The sequence below is a fragment of the Anser anser genome (genome assembly GCF_964211835.1).
Source record: "Anser anser genome assembly, chromosome: 2".
Classification (NCBI taxonomy): domain Eukaryota; kingdom Metazoa; phylum Chordata; class Aves; order Anseriformes; family Anatidae; genus Anser; species Anser anser.
Window position 1 is genome coordinate 88,929,352 of NC_139721.1, and position 19,577 is coordinate 88,948,928.

The 19,577-nt window shown below is 44.4% G+C and overlaps 1 protein-coding gene across 2 annotated transcripts in view; it reads right to left on the reverse strand.

The window, feature by feature from the left end:
- The window catches only part of FBXL7 (F-box and leucine rich repeat protein 7), a 187,806-nt gene extending 174,028 nt beyond the window's left edge, over positions 1-13,778 (reverse strand). Inside the window, exon 1 of one of the 2 annotated variants that reach the window (XM_083827191.1) lies at positions 13,366-13,778. In XM_083827191.1, the coding sequence (XP_083683317.1) occupies positions 13,366-13,402 (37 nt within the window). In that variant the 5' untranslated portion in view covers positions 13,403-13,778. The remainder of the gene's footprint in view (positions 1-13,365) is intronic. The other variant, XM_083827192.1, reaches the window with a different exon arrangement.
- Between the last annotated feature and the right edge of the window lie 5,799 nt (positions 13,779-19,577).

A 19,577-nucleotide genomic window follows, 5' to 3' on the forward strand; every position in this document is an offset into this window, starting at 1 on the left:
AAGCCAATTAATTGTATGGCTCAGCTCACAGAAAGACCAGCCTCTGCGTCCTACCTACCACATTCCTTTCAGCCAAGTGCTGATACCTGAATTAGGAAGAAAATCGACAAAAACATGGATAGGATTAAAAGGAGTGCTTAAAAGGGACAAACACACAAACCACATAGCCACTAACTGCCAGCACTCCCGCTTGAAAGGCTCCTGTGTCTGACCAGGCTTGTTCTGGTTTAGACGCTAATCCTATGGAAGCTGAACTTCACTTTCTAGCAATGCTGCTGCTCATGTAGGGACTTAATTAAGAAACCCTACACTTCAGTGAAGGACGTGGTGGTTGGCGGGGGGAAGCAGGAGGTCTTATCCACAGAAAGGCATGAATTTTTTAATAGCAAATGAGGCCTGGCAAATGAAAGCAGGAAACCCAGAAAGGAGAAAGTCTGTGGCACTCACTTTTGCCCACCTTCTGCTGCCAACATTGCTTCCTGTGCTCAATGCCGGTAAGCAATAGGGTGGTTTCACTCCACCTTGCTTGCTGGCCCACAGCTAGCGAAACACGTTCGGTTTTAAGGTGCTGGGCAGTCATCCCACCTCAGCTGCTGGAGACAGAAATACAGCTCAGCATTCTGTGGACTTCCGTGGTGAGAAGTAAATGACATCACTGCCAAAGCACTAAATTAAAACACAATACCTAAATCAACAAATTCGTAGACAACCAAGCAGAAACTAACCCTTCCGCTAACTCCCAGTTCCTGTCTTACTTCTCGATAAGCTGTAAGCCCATTCACAGTTGGGTACTTTCTCAGATGTGAGAAAAACCCTTGCATGCAGCCACTCGGAACCAGAGTCAAAGCTGGAAAGATCAGTAATTGTTTGAGGGAGAGGAAGTTTCACATTCACCTTTGTTCCAGCAGTTCCTGGCAAGAGAAGAAAAATACCCACAACAAGCATTCATGTTTCCCCATAAATACAACCAAATAGCGCAACAAGGAGTACACCCACAGATGAATAAATAGCAATAATTTCCCAAGAGAGATGAAGACATAAGCAAAATACTCTGCCCCTGCCTACGGAGTGCCAATGAAAAGTTCACATCAGACTACGCTGTATACTCTATACACATACTAATGTAAAGAAAATCTGTTCTGAAAGAATTTAAGGGTGACATTTTTCATGTCTGAACCTTAAGTCAGGCACTGGGTATAGTTCTGATTCCAACGACCTTCATAGACTTGATTATGGCATAGGACATCCAGCCTAGGACATCCAGCCTTCCATCTCACTGCAAAGTTACCTCCCACAAATAACAAATGTTCAAGGAATTGATAATACCAAGTGGTGAATTAAACCTAAAGGTAACTTTTTGGTACTAAAATCAAAATGTAAATTCCATTGCCAAGTAGTATAATGTACCAATACCCAAAACATGTTATTTTGTGTTGTGCACAACTTCAAGTTTAAATGGAAAAATGCTCAACTGAAAAGGATCTTCTAGGACTTTATAGTGCTAAATTAACTGCATCCTCTTGTAATAACTCCTGTTTGCTCATCTGGTCTTAGCAGAAAACTGAAGACAAATATTTCATAATTTTAATTATGGAAAATATGCTGCTTATTCTAAATTTGAAAGTTAAACCTGTTTAAGTTATGGTGACATATGTAGGTGTGTTTTTTTTTTTAATCCAACTCTAGAATATGTAGAGAGAAGCAAATCTTAACTCCAGCAGACTTTCTGTCCAGTGTTTCTAGCAGGAATCAATGAAGTCATGGCTACGAAGAACTTGAGAACTGCAGAAATTATTTCCTACCATGACTAATGCAGAAGTAACTTCTTCATTAAAGCAATGATCTCCACTTTCTAGAACAGTAAAACACATGAACCTGGGCTAGTTATTACTTCTAAGACAGGCAACACTTAGAAGCAGCTTTTCCTGAAGGCCATTCATACTGCCAGAAACAACAACAAAAACAGAGCCAGATTCTACCACCACAAATCTTAAGAGAAGCTTTCTACTTTGCCTGTTCTCTGCACAGAGAAAACAAAGTCGGTCTGAAGTGCAAGTTCCTTTTAACAGTGAAAAGGATGGCTTTCTTTTTACCTTAATAATGTAAAAATAAATTACAGCTGAAAACCTCCATACTGGCTGCAGACACAAGTTTACAGAGCAATTTTAGAGATAATCAGCTACTTTGAGTCAGCCTTAGCACTTGCCAGGACTTGCTATAGTTGAATGCTCTTTCTGAAAGCCTGGCAGCACCTTTTGTAAACGTAAGCAGCCAGTACAAGTAGAGGAGGATGGAGTGGGGGAACATTTAAACAACCTGAACAGACACAAATCCATGAGACCTGACCAGATGCACCTCTCAGCCCTGATCAAACTGGCTAATGCTGTGGCAAAGCCACTCTTAATTATCTCAGAAAGGTTGTCACAAGTGGGAAAGGTTCCTGAGGACTGGGCGTAAGCAAAAGGCAGCCCTATCTTCAACAAGGCAAAGGAGAACAATCTGGGGGACCACAGGCTGTCTAGCCTCACCTTAGTCCTAGGAAAGTGACAGAGCTTTCTGGAACTGTTTCCAAAGATATTAAAGTCAAGAAGGTGATCAGAAGTCATGAGCATGTATTTACAAGACCATGCCTGACCAAGCTGATGGACTTTCACAGTGAAATAACTGACTCCATAGACAAGAGGAGTACAGCGGAAGTATTTTCCCCTGACTTCAATAAGATTCGCCAACTGGTTTCCCCAACATCTTCATAGATAAACTGGTCAAGTATAGACTGCCTAAACGGACAGTGTGACAGACTGAAAAATGACTGATGTTGCCAAGCTCAAACTGTTGGGAGGAGCAGCATGAAGTACACCTGGAGCCTAGTCACCAGTGGTGATCTGGATGATGGGACAGAAGGCACCCTCAGAAAGTTTGCAATGATACTAAACCAGGAGGTGCAATCGATACACCAAAGGGTTGCTGCCATTCAGATAGACCTCAACAGGATGAAAAATGGGCCAAACAGAGCCTAAAAGTTAGTTCAACAAAAGGAAATGCGGAGTCCTGCATCCTGGGAGGTATAATCAGCTGGAAAGTGGCTTGGCAGAGAAGGATCTGGTAGACACCAAGTTGAACATAAGTCAGCAATGTGTCCTCATGGCAAAAATGCCAACAGTACCCCAGAGTGCACTAGGAAGAGCGTTGCCAGCAGGTGGAGGGAGGTGATCCTTCCCCTCTGCTCAGCACTGCTGAGGCCACACCTGGAGTGCTGGGTTCAGTGCTGGGCACCCCAGTACAGGAGACACAAGAAACTCCTCGAGTGAGTCCAGCAAGGAGCCACAGACAAAGTGAAGGATTTGGAGCATCTGACAAGGAAGGAGGATCTGAGACATGGGACAGTTTAGCCTGGAGAAGAGAAGGTAGGTCTTGTCAGGTAGTGGTCTTGTCAATGTGTAAAAATAGATGGGAGGGGGAGATGGTGGAATAAAGACGACTGAACTGGATTCTTCTCAGGTGATAGCCAGCGAACAGACAAGACGAATGGGCACAAACTGAAATACAAGCATTTCCATTTAAACATAAGAAAACATCCCGCCCTCCTCCCATCCCACCCCCCTTCCCAGTCAGAGTGACCGAGCACTGGCACAAGCTGCCCAGGGACGCTGTAATGTCTCCACCTCTCCAACTTCGGATATGCTCAATATCTGCCTGGACGTGGTCCTGGGCAGCCCACTCTAACTGACGCTGCTTTGAGCAGGAGGTTGGATCAGACATCTCCAGAGATGTCATTTCCAATCTGAGAGTCCGTACACTTCAGGCTTTAAAGTGTACATCAAGATATGGCCAGGAGTTGATTGGAAAATGTCTTAATGTAATTTTACTGCCTGTACTGATCCCCGCTGGCACTCTAACGATCCAGAGCAAGAAAACAATTCCTCAGCAAGAGGCTCTGCAGCAGGAGCACCTATGTACTCAAACCCCGCTAAAAAACAGATGAGGGCCCTCAAGCTTGTTGGCTACAAAAGAGCACAATCAAACATGAACTCAAGAAGGAAGGTCAACTACTAGATCTTCTTGACATACAAGAGCATATTGTTAGTTTCAACTTAATGCTAGCACTGCTAACTGGAATCAAGATCTCTCTGCTCTGAGGCTTTTATTTATACCTCCTTTAGTAAATCCTGAGGTTCCAAAAATTCTAAAAGCATGAGTCGTAGTAGTATAATATCAACAATTTTCACCACATATTTCAGCAATAGCTTATTGTTTCCATCATCTTAGTCTAAGAAAAAAAAAAAGTTATGTTGATGCCACAAGCAATTTCCTTATAAACTGTCAGAGAAAAGGCAAATGGAAAATAGAGAGCAGAAATATGTTTTTACTAGGTACTACAGAAATGATCATCTATTCAGTACTTCTGTTGGCGACCAGCTGTTGTCTTTAGCCTTGCACTCCAGCAGTGAGTTAGATCAAGTACTACCATCATTGCACAGTGAGAAAGCAGTGACATATTTCATGATAAGCGCTCGTGAGCACTTTAAGTAACCCTTAAATGCATGCACTTTCTGTTCATCAACTCTCACAATAGCTTTACAGCCTCACAAGGATAGGATTTAACTGAAATACTAGTTCAAGTAACTCTTTACACAATTTAAGAACAAAACTCTTAAGCCCCTCCATCCCATCCAGTCACACACAGAGTATGCAATCTGGTAACAAACATGAGAGCCTTAAACAGACAGTCTGCTTCAGAGTACAGGCAGCCACACAAGCCATGGAAGTGTGAGCTTCCCATACAGACTACACGTGTAAGTAAGACTACACGTGTAACGTGACAACTAGACCTGATCCAAGGTCTTCTTTCACCGCCATACATGACTGTTTGACTCTTCATTGAAAGGGGTTCTTCTTAGTTAGTTATCAGTGATGCTATACCAACTTTTTCAGCTTTTCCTGACATTTTTTGTTTCTTAAAACAAGACACCTGAGCTCATGACTGCCCCTTTCATAGTCTATCACCTCCAAATTTCATTAACGTGCTTGGAGGAACAAAGAAGTAAATTGAGGAAGAAAAGTTTTAGAATACATTCACTGGAGAAGATTACTAGATCTCCGACCTCCAAGTTAGCATGCTGTTTCAGAAAACTTCCATATAGTACTCCTTCAGCTAGTGTACACATTTGTACACAAATCCCTGAGAAAGAAAAGCATCATGTGATTTAAGATGTTGATATGACAAATTTATGCATTGTAGACAGGAATTTCCTGATTCAGAACACAAGCATGAACGAGAGCTTCCTGTTTCTCTCTTTACTCCAAGAAGGTTCTTTGGAAGGATTTACTGCCACAGCATGCCACTAAGCAGCACTGAGCTCCAGGTTAAGTACTACGCTAACATGAACACTACTGGAACAAGGATATGATGGCAACATAAGTCTAACCACATGACTCCTGGGCTCAAGAGAGTCACTACCTCAACCCTTTCTGAAGGCAAGTTGCTATAACCATTACATTTTTTCTACACATCAGTTCTCAGAACAGATGTGTTAGAGCAAGCTCATAGCACTGAGCAAAGATCCTCTAAGATCAGTGCAACAACTGATATTCCTCTGATTAAAAGGAGGAGAGAAAATATCTGGGGTTGCATTTTCAGCCAGCAGTCCAGCTGAGCACAGGAAGGAAAAATTTCCAATGCCATGCTGACCCCTGCAATTTTATCCAGTTCACACACAGACCCGTGTGTTAAACATCAATTTGCATGGACATACAGTCTTAGAATAGATTTCAACTTGGTGGCTTAGGGGAAATGCACATGGAAAAATAACCAGCAAGTTTTTCTCCCCATTGTTTAAGGCAGAAATCAAAAAACTATGTAGGATGACGAGACCTATTCCACTAAGAAATGACTGTTGTTGAGCTTGGCTACTGGTACCAAGCTGAGGCTTTCCATACCCAGTCAAACACAACTAACTCAAGTCTTCCTTTAGTGCATTACTTGAAACTGCACACATTCCAAGCTCTCCTACAATTCAGCCTATGTAGCAGAGCCACAACAGCAGCACTTCTTCACACCTCCTTATAGAAGATACTTGAGAGCATTTCTCCAATCAGCAAAGCCAGGTTTTGCTTGCTTCTGCTTTAGAGTTTCTTGAAAGTAAAACCCATCCTTTGGTCAATACATAGACTTTGCTAACTTCTTCAGAAGAATGGCCATGGTCTCTGCTAAATTCTCCTTCGTATGAGCAGACATCTACAAACACCACAATGGCAAGCATATAAGGGCTGCAGTCTAGGATAACGGGAACTTCTTTAGAGATCTACAGCATGTAACTTCAAGATCACAGCACCTCCTCCATGCTTCAGCTCCTCCAAGGAGATCTTGTAAAATTAGCCTTAACGTGCTATCTTTGCTGAAAGACACACAGGTAGACTTGTAACTGAAGTGCAGGACATATTCAGACAGAACTAAAAACTTTTCCCCGAGGTTACCTACAACAATACTACCAGCACTCACCCTAAATAGCACATCTATCCAGTCACACTTTGAACAACTGTATTCCTAGAAAGTGTTGCACATTTCATTTTCGTATGAAGGAGAAGCAGATTCTACTGAAAACCCACCACCCCCTTTTAAAGCTCTGAAGGGTTTTTAGTCCTTAAGGTTGCCCTACTGCAACAAAGCACATCCTGTATTAAAGTACCAGCATAGCTTGCTACAAAACAAAGAGCAGAAATAAACCACTTGTTCATTTCAGCCTTCAAGTGTGACCTCCTGCTTTCTGCCAATCACTTCCCTAACACAAACAAGACCCACAAAGAACCAAACCAACTCCTAGTTAGGAATTGTTAGCAGAAGCAAGGAATCCACAAGTAGCTGAAGTACTGAAAATGCCAAAAACCTAAGTTCTCTGAGGAGATTTTTTGAGTAGAAACTTAAGACTTAAAAGCACATAGCCAATTCTGAATGTATGTCAATGTTTTTCCACAAGTAATATGACAGCATCAGCTTCAGCTTGGATTTATGAAGTGCAGTCTGGCAGAAGGACAAGCTTGCAAAGACTACAAAAGAGGTACCAAAGCACCCTCCTTTCCCTCCTCACCTGTGGGGAGAGGGTAAAAAAAGGACTAGGACGTGCAAATCCTGGGCTCCTGCTACCTTTGTGGATCAGCTCCAAAGTTTGTTCAAGCCTTCCACTGGCACCCAAACAATATTTTTTATTTTTGCAAACATACAAAAAAGAAATAGCATCCAGTTACTTTTGCACTGGGCTGAAACAACCATCCTAGAGTACAGTTGGCTATCTTTTATTTGTTATTTTTAACAGATATAAGACCCAGCCTTCCTCCTAGAAGGATTTTAAGAAATGAGCAACAGTTTATGAAATAACACACATAAACCGCTGTTACTTTCTAGAAAGCTACAGGTTAACATTAGCAACTTTAAAGCCTGGATCCACCACAAATATTTTATCTTTTGTGCATGCATGTATAAACATACATGCACACGCAGAATTCCAGTTTAAGAAAATACTGCATTACAAGAAACTGGAAGTAGGGCAGCAGCTCAGTTAACTGCAGCAGGCACTCCACCACCATGGGATCCAGAGAAGAAGCAGTAATGTGAGCACACAGCCTACAGCAGATTTTCTTTTTGGAGACAAACTGAGTAAACACAAACACAATCCTTTTGCATCACTCACTTGAAAGTTGCACAAAAATCATATCATAAGCAGCTTTCACAAAGGTTACTTTAGGTTGGCAGCAGTTGGCCACTGGCAAAGCAGAAGTTCTGGAAATTCACTATTTAAAAAAAAAAAAAAATCAGTGCTGCTTGCAGGAATGACATTTTGAATTTGGCTATCTTTCCTGTCAAAATCTTGCTGTTAAGAGACAAAACTCTTCACTCCCTGAATCCCAGAAGAGCAAAACAGCCACAGGTAAAACGCGAGAACCAGCCCTGACCGAGCACAGTAAGACAAGCAAGCACAACACAAGAAGCGCCACTGAGCGGCACCGTAATATTTACAGCAGTCCTACAGAGGGTGTTAGGGTTCAACGGCAGTAATCAGACACTGGGGAGGTGTAAGAGATAGGAGAAGCCAAGCCGGGACAAAAACACTTATCTAAGAACAGCAAGATCAGCATCTCAACAGATCTCCTGAGAACGGATCGAACAGCAAGCAGGACAGCGCTAAGAGCTATGTGCTAGACTTCACATCAGATGTTTGTGTGTAACTGCAACTCAGACATCGAAACAAAGCAGGAATAAATTGCACAGCCTAGGAACCACTTAGCACCTAACTTGATAAGGCTCTTCACTTCAGCCTATGAAGTTCATGGGGTGGAAAAAAAATAAATACCAGGCTCAAAAACTGCCCTGGTTGCTGAATACGCAGTGCACATACAAGACACCTCAGAGGGGAGGTCACAATTTCATAGTTAATTAATTCAGTACAAATGGATTTACTGTCTTTTCCATTCCCTTACTCTCATTAAAATATCCCGTGATGCTCTTCAGGTTCTAACAACCAACATAAGCCATCAATAAAATCTGATGAACTATTACGAATTCACTCTTTCAATAAAATATCCTACCCATCACTAACAGAGCTTCTCTAGTACAAACCCACCATGTTATACTGCTGTTCAGACCTGACGTGCATTGCTTGTCAGGTTAATTGCAAACACTTCATGAGGAAACAAATCCTAACAGACCTATAGGTCCTGAATAATAGGATTTGGGGAGTAAAAGATTTCTATGTGCAACATCTCAAGTGTCAGAACCCTCACCAGCCCCGAATTGACAGAAATCTGGTTTGTAATCAAATGGCAGCGTTCACAAGGAGATAGCGTCCAACAGCAGCTTCAACAAAGAGGACACAGACATGAAATACGAGGACTGTGCAGCAGATTTTAACCATTCTCCTCCTCCTGAAGGGAAGGATTTAAGAGAGCAACCCACTCTAAAGCAAACACAGACTGACCTGACAGCGCTGACCACAGCGCTACAGGCTGGGAAGCAATGCAATTCCTAGAAAGCTCCAGCTGCCACAGGGCAGCTCACATGGCATCAACAGTGAAAGCCAACCTCACAAAGCACACTGCCCATGTTTTGGGGCACCTACATCCTGTGACAGAGCCAGGCTTCTGCACTGGCACTTCACGTCTCCAGGACGCTTGGATGCAGGTGGGAATTCACCCTCCAGGCAGCTTGAGAACAGAGAATGCCCCCCCAAAAAAGCTTGGAGAAGGAACATTTCCAAAAGCAGAACTGGGTTAAAGTTACTCCCAAAGAATTCCCAGTTAAGTCTTCCCAAATTATTTCTTTCTTCTTGGATATGAGCATGTAACCAGTTTGTCAGCAAGGCTTTTGACTGAGAATGGACATCAATCTCCTTGCCTACACTGCCATTTCTTCTCTTTCTCCCCTTGCCACCCTATGCTCTTCACAGCACCAGCCTTCCTTCTTGCATCAAGTCTTCCACAACACATTTCGGCAGGTCAACCAGACCTGCTGCAGGCTGTCAACAGCCCTCTCTAGACCAGCCCCTGGAAGGAGAAGGGGCAGGAGGTGGCCAACTGCAGCCACAACTGACCAACTGCAGCAGTCTGGAAGGCTGACTCATTAGTAAGACATCCCTATACACGGTCTGAACACTGTTACTGACCGCATGTTGTAACACCACTTAACTGCATTAAATTTGGCTGGTCCCAAAGTCTCACAGTCTAATGAAGAAGTCATTTGGGAAGAGGACAAGCACTGAAAAGTTATCATTATTCTGCAAGTCTGACATTCCACCCATACACCACAGCTTCCTTTGGACGTAAGGGCACACAGAGCCTGCTCTTCTGGCTCATCTCAGAAACCCAACCACCTCACAAAACAGAAACCTGCAGTTTTTAATTCCTCCCCCACCACTTTTTGGGTGCAAAAACGTCTCAGGTTGTAAGGTCAGTGCTTGGTGCCCTTTTCCCAAAGAAAGCAGGTCGATTTCAGCCACTCCCCACTCAGCACTGGGCCCTGCAGCCAGGCTCTGGTCCAGACCCCTGCCGAGCACACGTAAAGCTATTTACGTGCACAGAACAGTTACAGAAAGTGAGCAGCATGGTACAGACAGCAGCTGCCTAGGTGTCTAATCGATTCGGCAGCAGTTAAAGGGTAGTGCAATTCAACCTCCTCATCTGTGGCAACGAATCATGTCTTATTTATTCAGCTGCGACTCTCCTCGCAAATATATTTTAAACAGAAATCATTGAATATAAAAACCGGATTTCGACAGCTTCTACAACAACAGGCTGCTCCTTCCACTATCAGATGTAAGCTTGGCAGATCTCCGCTTACTTCAAAAATCAGGTGGAGAATTACACCAGTGACAGAAAGGTGAAGGATTTATTCCTAGGGCAAGAAAGCAAAGGACAACAAGCACTCTCACGAAGGTGCAAGCCATGCTCAACTGCAAATGTTCCATGCTCAAATGGATTTCTTGCTCCAGTAACCTGTTGGCTTCAGTCACACCACTGAAGCCTGACTGCTGGACACATTCACAAGGAGTGGCTTTAAGCATTAACACTTCAGCCAGGATCTACAGCACACTACGATAAGCCTAAACTCTCAAGCTCTGTATTTTTCTAGGGAAACAAGCTCACATAAGCCATCTCCCTTAAGGAAACGTTTGAAAAGACCAAGTGATGACCAGCAAAATAAAATCTATTTAATAATTTACTCTAAAAGCCAGGTAAATTCCTGTAGACAAGATTTGGTATTCTACAATTCGTTTTTTTCCCTTTGAAAATAAGAGTTGTGTTCATACCCCACTTGCAGTTCATGAATTTTCAGAGAAGCGATCCTACTGACCTTCAAGATGGGCTGTGATCCAGTTTTCTCCTGCCTCAGAATTAAATTTGTAGAAAACAGATATACTTATCAGACATGCCAGGAACTATTTACTCAGACTCTGACGACAAATTATTTTAGACTATTCAAACATCCAGCTCTCTTGTCTACTTAGCATGCCAATTTGTAGGTTCTAATAACATTCTATTCAATAAAGCCTTGGACGAGCAAAAAAAAAAATGAAATAAAAGGAAATATAGTGTAGCTTATGTGATTAGTCACAAACACTTTGGATACCCGCCTGAGATTTTACATGTATACAACGTGTATGTGATTCTGAAAAACTGTCTAGTTCTGATAAGCATAGCAAAATGTAGTAATCCATGCAAAATATAATTTCCTATTAATAAATGTTATCTAGTGCTTTCTTGTGTGGGAGTTATCCCTGCCACAATGCATCTCCTCATCTTCAATTTTAGAAGGAATTTGAGCAGACGGATTCCCGATTTTCCACATTCTTACAAGTGGGAAGACTAGAAGATAACATCCATTTAAAAAATAACTTTCAGTTGTCCTCTTAAAATCTCAGTTCAGGTATCAGCAAGGAGTAAGCAAGATGACAGCATTTAGCTTTAGCTAAGCAAAGGTACCTTATTCCATCCCTGGTTTCAGTCCCTAAAACAGCACACTGCAATACATTAGTCTACAAAGCAGACAGCTGAAAGTAACATACTTAACTACAAGTGCCACTTTATCAACTTAAACACAGATATTCAGGTTGCCTTTAGGGCACAGAAGAACAGGATGTAAGGACAGTGCTACCCTTCCACTGAGGATCGCAATCACATCCTGTTAAAAGCAATTTTTATGGCAATTGGGTAGTTCAGTTGCTAAAGGTACCAAAAGCCCCAGCTAGGAATACAGAGTACCTTATTAAAAAAAAAAGCTTCCTTTTATCAGATTTAGATTTGCTCTCCTCCCCATCACCCCGAAAGATAGCAGTGATCAAGAGTAAGAAAGCGGTGATCAAGAGCGTCTGTAAGTTTCACTGTGATTGATGCTGCACAGAAGCTGATGGATGGAACAAGAGACCTGAATTGAAAAACCAAAGTATGGGCCACAGTTTTGTTTGTGGTGGTTTGTGGGTTTTGTGTGTTTTTTTTGTTTGTTTGTTTGTTTTCAGTTGGTTGGTTTTAAACCAATATACTGCCTTCTATTTTTCAACTCAGGTAATGGTCTGTGCTGCATAAACAACTTTGTCACATGTGCCAGGAGCTGCCTGCCTTCCCAGGAGCTGACCTCCACTCCACTCTGAATGGAGGGAAGAGGTGAATTATTTAAGAACATCCCAGTCGCACCGATCTGCCTCCTCCCTGCAGTTACTACTAGGCTCTCTGAGAACATTAAAGCTCTCTTCCACTTCACTCAGGGCTGCAGAAGATAACCCTAACCCATCACTTCAATCCGCAATATTTTGAAGCAAGCATTCCTATGGATCCACGAGAAAGCTCAGGGACACAGCCGTGCCTTCCTGTCATCGTGCCAAAACCCCTCAGCAATGACTTCTGCACAGAACCAAGAACTGCAAGACACTGACTCAACTCCAGGGACAACCTAGGATTTCCCCTTTCAGGAGGAGTCCAAAGAGGCTTTGATCGCAGCTTCCAGGCTGACCCCATTTACACAGAGGTTATTCTCACGACGGCATCAAGTGAGCCAAACCCTGCAACAAGGAGAATGTCTTGAGCTTGAAGCTCCTGAATCCTTCAGCTCTTCCGAAAGCAGAGCTCATTTGGCACCAAATGAAAGGAACCGCAGAATCTGTTGGAGAAGCGGTGGTTTTCCTTTCCTTTTCCACAACCTCCCCGCATACTTTGGATGTGAGAGAGGTGTATTCTTTGGCAGTTGCCTTCCGGACCCCCGGAGAATCCAGCAGGTCGCAGGGCCGCCTCCCTCACTCCACCCTCACAAAAAGGGGGGACATGTGGTGACCCCACACAACGGTAGGAGCACAGCAAGGGCAGGACAGGCAGTGGCCCCGAGCACGGCGCGGGCAGGACGCGTGCCCCACACGGTCCCATGGATGCTGTCGGGTGAGGCGTGCAAACGACGGCTGGGGGCTGAAGGAAGCTTTGGGCGCGGGGGACAGAGGAGGCACCCCCCGTGCTCGCTGTGGGTCTGCCGCCTTCGCTGGCCCCTTTTTCTCCGCCATCGGCCGAGACCCATCCCCCTGCAACTCCAGCCAGACCGAGGGGCTCCCTCCCCCCGGCAGGATGGGTTAGGCCCCGCGTACCGAGCACCAAACCCGGCGGAATCGCGGGAGGACCAGGCTCGGCTAGCAGCTGGAGCGCATTAACTCCCCCTCCCCTGCCGCCCGGGGCTCCTTTTCCCCTTTTCTCTCCCCTCTGCTCAGACAGGAAGCAGCCACACAGCAGCCCAGCGCTCCGCGGGCGGGTCGCAAGCCCTCACAAAAGGCGGCTTTTCGGCAACAAACACCCCCCCGACACCCTCCCCCCGCGCCCCCCAGCCCCCTCCCCGCGGCTCACCCTCGCTGCCGTACTGCTTGCCGTTGCTGGCGCCCATCCCGCCGGCTTCATGCCCGCCGCCACCCCCGCCGCCGCCGGCCCTGCTGCCGCCGCTGCCCGCCGCGCACCATGGCCACCGCGGGCAAGGGCAGGGGCGCGGCGCCGCCCGGCGCCCCCCAGCTCCCGGCCGGCTCCAGTTGTAATCCACGGGGCCCCGCCGCCGTGCGCGGGGGCTCCTCCGGCCTCGCTCGGCTCCGCTCCTCCTCCTCTTCCTCCGCCTCGCAGCCCGGCTGCCTCCCCCGGGAAGCCGCCGCCAGCCACTTGTTGCTGCCGGGGAGGGACGGAGGGAGGACGGGCAGTGCCGCCGACGACTTTTGTTAGCGGCAGGCGCCTCCTCCCGGCGCCCAGCGCCGCCGGGACGGAGGGAGGAGGGAAGGAGGAGGGAAGGAAGCGAGGCCCGGCCCCGGCCGGGAAAGACGCGGAGACTGGGCTGGGGGGAGGCTGGGCCTCCGAGTCAGCGCCCTCAGCGCTGCCCCGCTGGGCCCCGGGCGCTCCCGCCCGGTCCCCTCCCGCTGGTAGTGCACCTTCAAACTCGTTAATTACCAAATGGAAACTCCTCTTCAGCTCTCTTCGCGCTCCCGTGCTCTTTTGCCCCAAGGGACAGGCTGTTGGGGGGCCCCAGCTGCCGCTACCAACTGCACCTAACGGAGCATGGCCCGTCATAAAGGGTGCTCAGCACCACTAGTGACACCACAAGGGAGCCCACGTAGCAGTCACACACGGGAGACAGAAGAGCGAGAGGAGCCCACAGCCCCAGGAGAGGGACGCCTGTAACCTGTGCAGCCTGGGGAGCAGCATGCCCCCAGCCTTATATATGAAAGAGCCCATCTTCCTAAATGCCACAGAATCATTTAGGTTGGAAAAGACCTCTAAGATCATCTGGTCCAACCATTAACCTAGCACTGCCTAGGCTACCACTAAACCACGTCCCTAAGCAACACATCTAAACATCTTTTGAATACTTCCAGGGATGGTGACTCCACCACTTCCCTGGGCAGCCTGTTCCAGTGTCCCGCAATCCTTTCAGCGAAGAAATGTTTCCTAATATCCAACCGAAACCTCCCCTGGCACAACCTGAGGCCATTTCCTTTTGTCCTATCGCTTGTTGCTTGGGAGCGGAGACTGACCCCCACCCCAATATGGCCTCCTTTGAGGTTGTAGAGAGCAAAAAGGTCTCCTCTCAACCTCTTTTTCACTGGGCTAAACAACCCCAGCTCCTTCAGCCACTCCTCATAAGACTTCTTCTCTAGACCCTTCACCAGTTTGTTGCTCTTCTTCGGATACACTGTAGGACCTCCATGTCCTTCTTGTAGCGAGGGGCCCAAAAATATATCCCGACACACACTAGACAATAGAAAATATATAAATAATTTTGAGCAAATACTCTTTGTCAGCATTTGCAAATGGAATATGAAACTGCACCTAAACCATAAACACTGACAGCACTACGAATAAAGTTTCTAAAACCTGAAGTTTTGTGGGTATTTAACTTGAAAATAAACATATATATAATATATGCATTTTCAATAAGAGGTGAGCTAATTACCTGAAGCTGAAATGAGTGCTGTTAGCACTAATGACCAAGAAGTCATCAGGCAACTTTAATTATACTCTAATTCCATAAAATATAGGTCATTAAGGCTTCTCCTTGCAAAGAAGTTTTGGTCCTGATTCAAGATGCCTACACACACCCCTCAGTTCTCACAAATCAGTGAATGACTAGGAAAATCATACCTTCTGGGGCCAGACTCATTAGATTACCATCTGAGCTTCCTTTGAAAGACAATGTGAATTCCTAAAAATATAGTTTTCTTGACTCAAAGGTTAATTTCTAACCACTAATATTAAACCAGCTTTGTCCTGTGCCAAGGCAGGCAGGCTTTGACACAAGTGTCTGCTTTGAACGTGCATTTTGAGCGTTACCTGTTGAGGCCATAGGGAAGAAGCAACCTGCCTTCAGATCTGTAAAACAGTAAAAGGTAACAGTGCACGGTTAACGTTTGCTCTACATACAGGCCCACAGCCTGCCAGCAAAGTATTCCTCCTCCTGCAGTATGGCTTGTAGGGTTCGAAAAAGCCCTCCCGAACACTTGCTAAAAACTCACCCAAGCAGAGTTAAAGAAAAAAAGCTTTCTGCAGGGCAGCAGCCTACCTCCAAGTCAGCAATGGGCAGCTGCTGCTGCCATGCCTGCCGTGTCGTCCTCTCCCAAGCAGGCACGGCTGGGCAATGCTAGTCCCCAGCTGTGCTGAAACCAGCATGTGTCCCAGCTCCATGTGCAGCCCAGCTGTGCTTAATCTTATCCTGAAATGCAGTGGCGGGAGTAGCCACTGCAAACTGCTCCCTAGGCAACCTCTCATCTCCTCACATCCCGTCATGTGCTGTGCATCCTGTGGTAGTCAACCACCTGAAAGCTTTCCTGCGGGGTTCATAGGGCCAGGAAGGCAAACAGTCCTTCTTCTGACTCCCAGAAAGTTGTACACTGGTTGCAGCAGCCTTTCTTGTATATGAGAGAAATTTCTTAGATTGATAGGGTGCATAAACTTACATAGGCCCAAGTTCATAGCTATACTTAAATATTTGTTATGCTATTCAGAAAGAACAGAGCTGCTGTGCGGAGAAACACAACTTTTTCCCTCCAAACTCAAAATACGATGCAACATAGTTGAAATGAATCCCTTTGTCAAGAAGTATTTTAAAGAACAGCATGGAATGATGCTTTGTGAGACATGTTCAACCGTCAAGGGAGACCTGTAAAGAATAAAGACATTAGACAAACAAATTACCACTCCATCAAGTTTATGGCACAAAGCCCAGGAATATTCTGACATGACCAGAACTAAAAGGAAAGAAGAAGAAAAAAAAAAAAAAAAAAAGAGAGAGAGAGAGAGAGAAAGGAAAGGACATTTTGGTTTAGGAGATCTTGGTTTAGGAGCAGCTTTCAGATAAAGGACTGAATATTTCTGCTGTACATCCCATTACGCTATTTTCAGAGGAGAATGAAATGAAGGGCATGTGGAGAAGCAGTAAAGTACAGAACTTCTTTTGGTACAAAGACATAAAACTCTCAGCAGAAACGTGTTTGTCACAGATGATACTACTGAAAATGGGTAACCCTTTTGTGCTAGGCATTTAGGACAGTCAATCTTAGAGCTTCATAAGACCAAAAGCTCCCAGAGAAGTTGAGAAATGCTAGTTCAAAGAGGACCTACACGTCTTAGCTAGGGCTGAGTCATCTTACAGCCATCCAGTATTTACCAAACACTTGGTTCATTGTGGGATACACTGTGGGAGCCTGGGAGGCCTATTATCCAGAGGCATATGGTTTGGGGCTCAGGGCCATTATGGTGCCTGTGGATGAGACCTAAGAAGATATTTTTTTAACAGTTTCAGAGGTGTTTCACCCCTTCTTGACAAAGTTACAGAGTAGCCTTTTTCTTGTGTGGTTGGGTTTTTTTTTTGTTTGTTTGTTTGTTTTTTAATCCTTGTCTTCCAGTTGGTCAATACCTTGTTTGTGAAGAGCTTACTTATTTGGCTCAAACTACAAATACAGTATATCTGTACATAAATACAGCAGACTGGTGGGAGTCTCTGGGCTGTGACTGAGCTCATCTCCCTGAGCCACATGGTATAATTCCTTTGCAAAACTCTTTATAATGACCCTTTAAGATACCCTAGCCTTCAAAATGGTACAAAAGATCTGAAAGCACATCAGTTCTGCTACATTTTCAACAATCAAAAGGAGAGGAAGTACTTTCCGTAAGGACAAGAACAACTTTGTGGTTTGTTGTCTCTTAATATAAGCAGTATGTACCCTGTACCCACCAAAAAGGGGAGGAGATGGAGTACTATCAACAGCTATTCTTACAAGAGTGGGAAAGATTTATCATTATATGAGATGTGTCTTCCTATAGTGCCATTTTCCTTCTTTATGGGGAGACATTAATGCCTTTTTCTTAGACTTATATCCCATCCCAATGCAAGGAATCTAAAAATTAATAGGGCTGAGAAAGAACAAGAAAGCTATGGGCCAAAATGTTTCTATTTGAATGTGTTGCTACAATCCTTCCTGGGAGTGTTTGCATTACATCTCTATTCATTATGGGCCTCCCTCTGTGGTGCATTACACGTCTCATGATCGACCATGTTTCTATTCCATGAATAAAACCACAGTGATTTTGGAAGAAGTAGCCAAAGAAAGGGTTCTGAATAAAGGAAAAATAAATAAATTTGAAAGCAACTGAACTATTTCCATAAGGCATCATCACAGCAATTCCAAGATTAAATGTTTTGGCTCTGGAATTTTTGCCACAGTTGTGGTGTGTTTTTTTTTTCTTCTCCTTCAGTTTTAGCCTAAGTTTTCCTTTTTGAATCCCACCCCTCTCCCCCCAGAAGAAAGAAGGAAAGAAGGAAGGAAGGAAGGAAGGGAGGGAGGGAGGGAGGAGGGAAGGAAGGAAGGAAGGAAGGAAGGAAGAAAGGTAGGAAGGAAGGGAGGGAGGGAGGAAAGGATAAAAAAAGAAAAACTTCCATCTACTTCCAACTAGCTTTATGTTGAACTTCAGTTGAAAAGGCATTTGTATCCCAGGACTTCAAATTTCAGCAACAAAACTAAGACTAGTTTTCTCTAAGACTAGCTTCCTATTTGTGTAGGAAGCTTTGATTTTTCACACTTGAGACATTTTAAGCATTTGTTTTCACACTTTGTATTTAAATAAAATGATGAAAAAAATAGTATTTTTTTAAAGACAGCAGAAGCCAAGTAGTATTTTTCTAATTAATTCTACTTTTACATCAGCGTGTTCATATGGCTGCATATATTTTGTGAACACTCCATGATAATATCTGTGTTGACTGCTTTTGGGCACTCTAAAGTGAAAAATAATCCAAAAGAAATTTGACTAACAAGTTACTGGCAACTTAAAGCAATTATCAAAAGCATATTGTTTTATTGACTACAAAATGATCCATGAATATTACCTACCTCCTGAAGGAAAGAAATGTCTAGCTTATCTTCATCGTTACACATAAAAGTTAAGGCCCCATTGCCATATGACCTGAGATTGTGCGTCATTTTATTTGTCAGTAGCCTTACTACAGAGCTGAGTGGACATGAGAGCTACATGGCTAAGAAGCTGCAGGTTCTAAGGATAGCTGGGTTGTATTTTAAGAGGCAGGACTTTTAGTGGAGTCTGCTCTGCTGGCTTATAACTCTCACAGTGTATCCTCACAGGAGGTCAGGCTACTCCAGCCACACAAGGGCTCTGCTCCCACAGTGACTTCAATAGGTTTCATTAAAATGCATTAAATCAAGGTGGTGCTCCAGTTCTAGGACACTTTGGACTTGAGCGAGTTTGTCGTATGATTGGCGCTGATGGAATCACAGAACAGACAAAGTACAGGCAGTTCTACCAAGTAATGATCCAGTTTTATTTGAAGCTCCTTTCAGATGTTCAACTAATTTAACTCTTAAAAAGTTTTCAACCCAGCTGAGATTTTAAGATATTTTTGCTGATTTTTCATTTTTACAGGAGGAAATCCCGACTTGGACCTGATTTTTCCCTTCTTCCAACAACAAAAGCAATAAGTAAACCTCAGACTGTGCTGAAACATGTTTTACATTACATGTAAAATCTGTTGAAAAGAATAGCGAGCTTGCAAAGTCAAGCTCTTAAGTCTGAAGTGTTAGAAAACACAAGAATGAAGACTGTGTGCAACTCCAGAACCACCATCCTGAATTCCCCTGCCTTGTCCGCAGTACACAGTACACCTTCCACAACAAACAAGGCTGCGGCCCAGAGCCAACACTGCAAAACCACTTCATTTCCCAGAAGCAGTTTGTGATTATGTAAATTATGGCATTATAATGCATAAGCACAATGGAGACATAGTAGGGCTGTACAGGCAAAATTAATCCTGGCATTTCATAGCTTATGTCTGACCTTGCAATTTTAATGTAGGTTTTTTTTGTTTGGTTTGAAACACAGGGTTGGCTGGTGCAAGCTCCAAGAAATTAGCAAAGAATGAACTCGTGGAGATACATTGCCTCATCTCATTGACATCTATAGCAATCATTTGCAGGGCTGGAAACCTACGCTCTGCAGAGCAGACTGCTGTTAGTTGGACTAAGAGAAGAAGTGATGGCAACAGAAGATTTTCCGAGTGCCATGGCTATGTC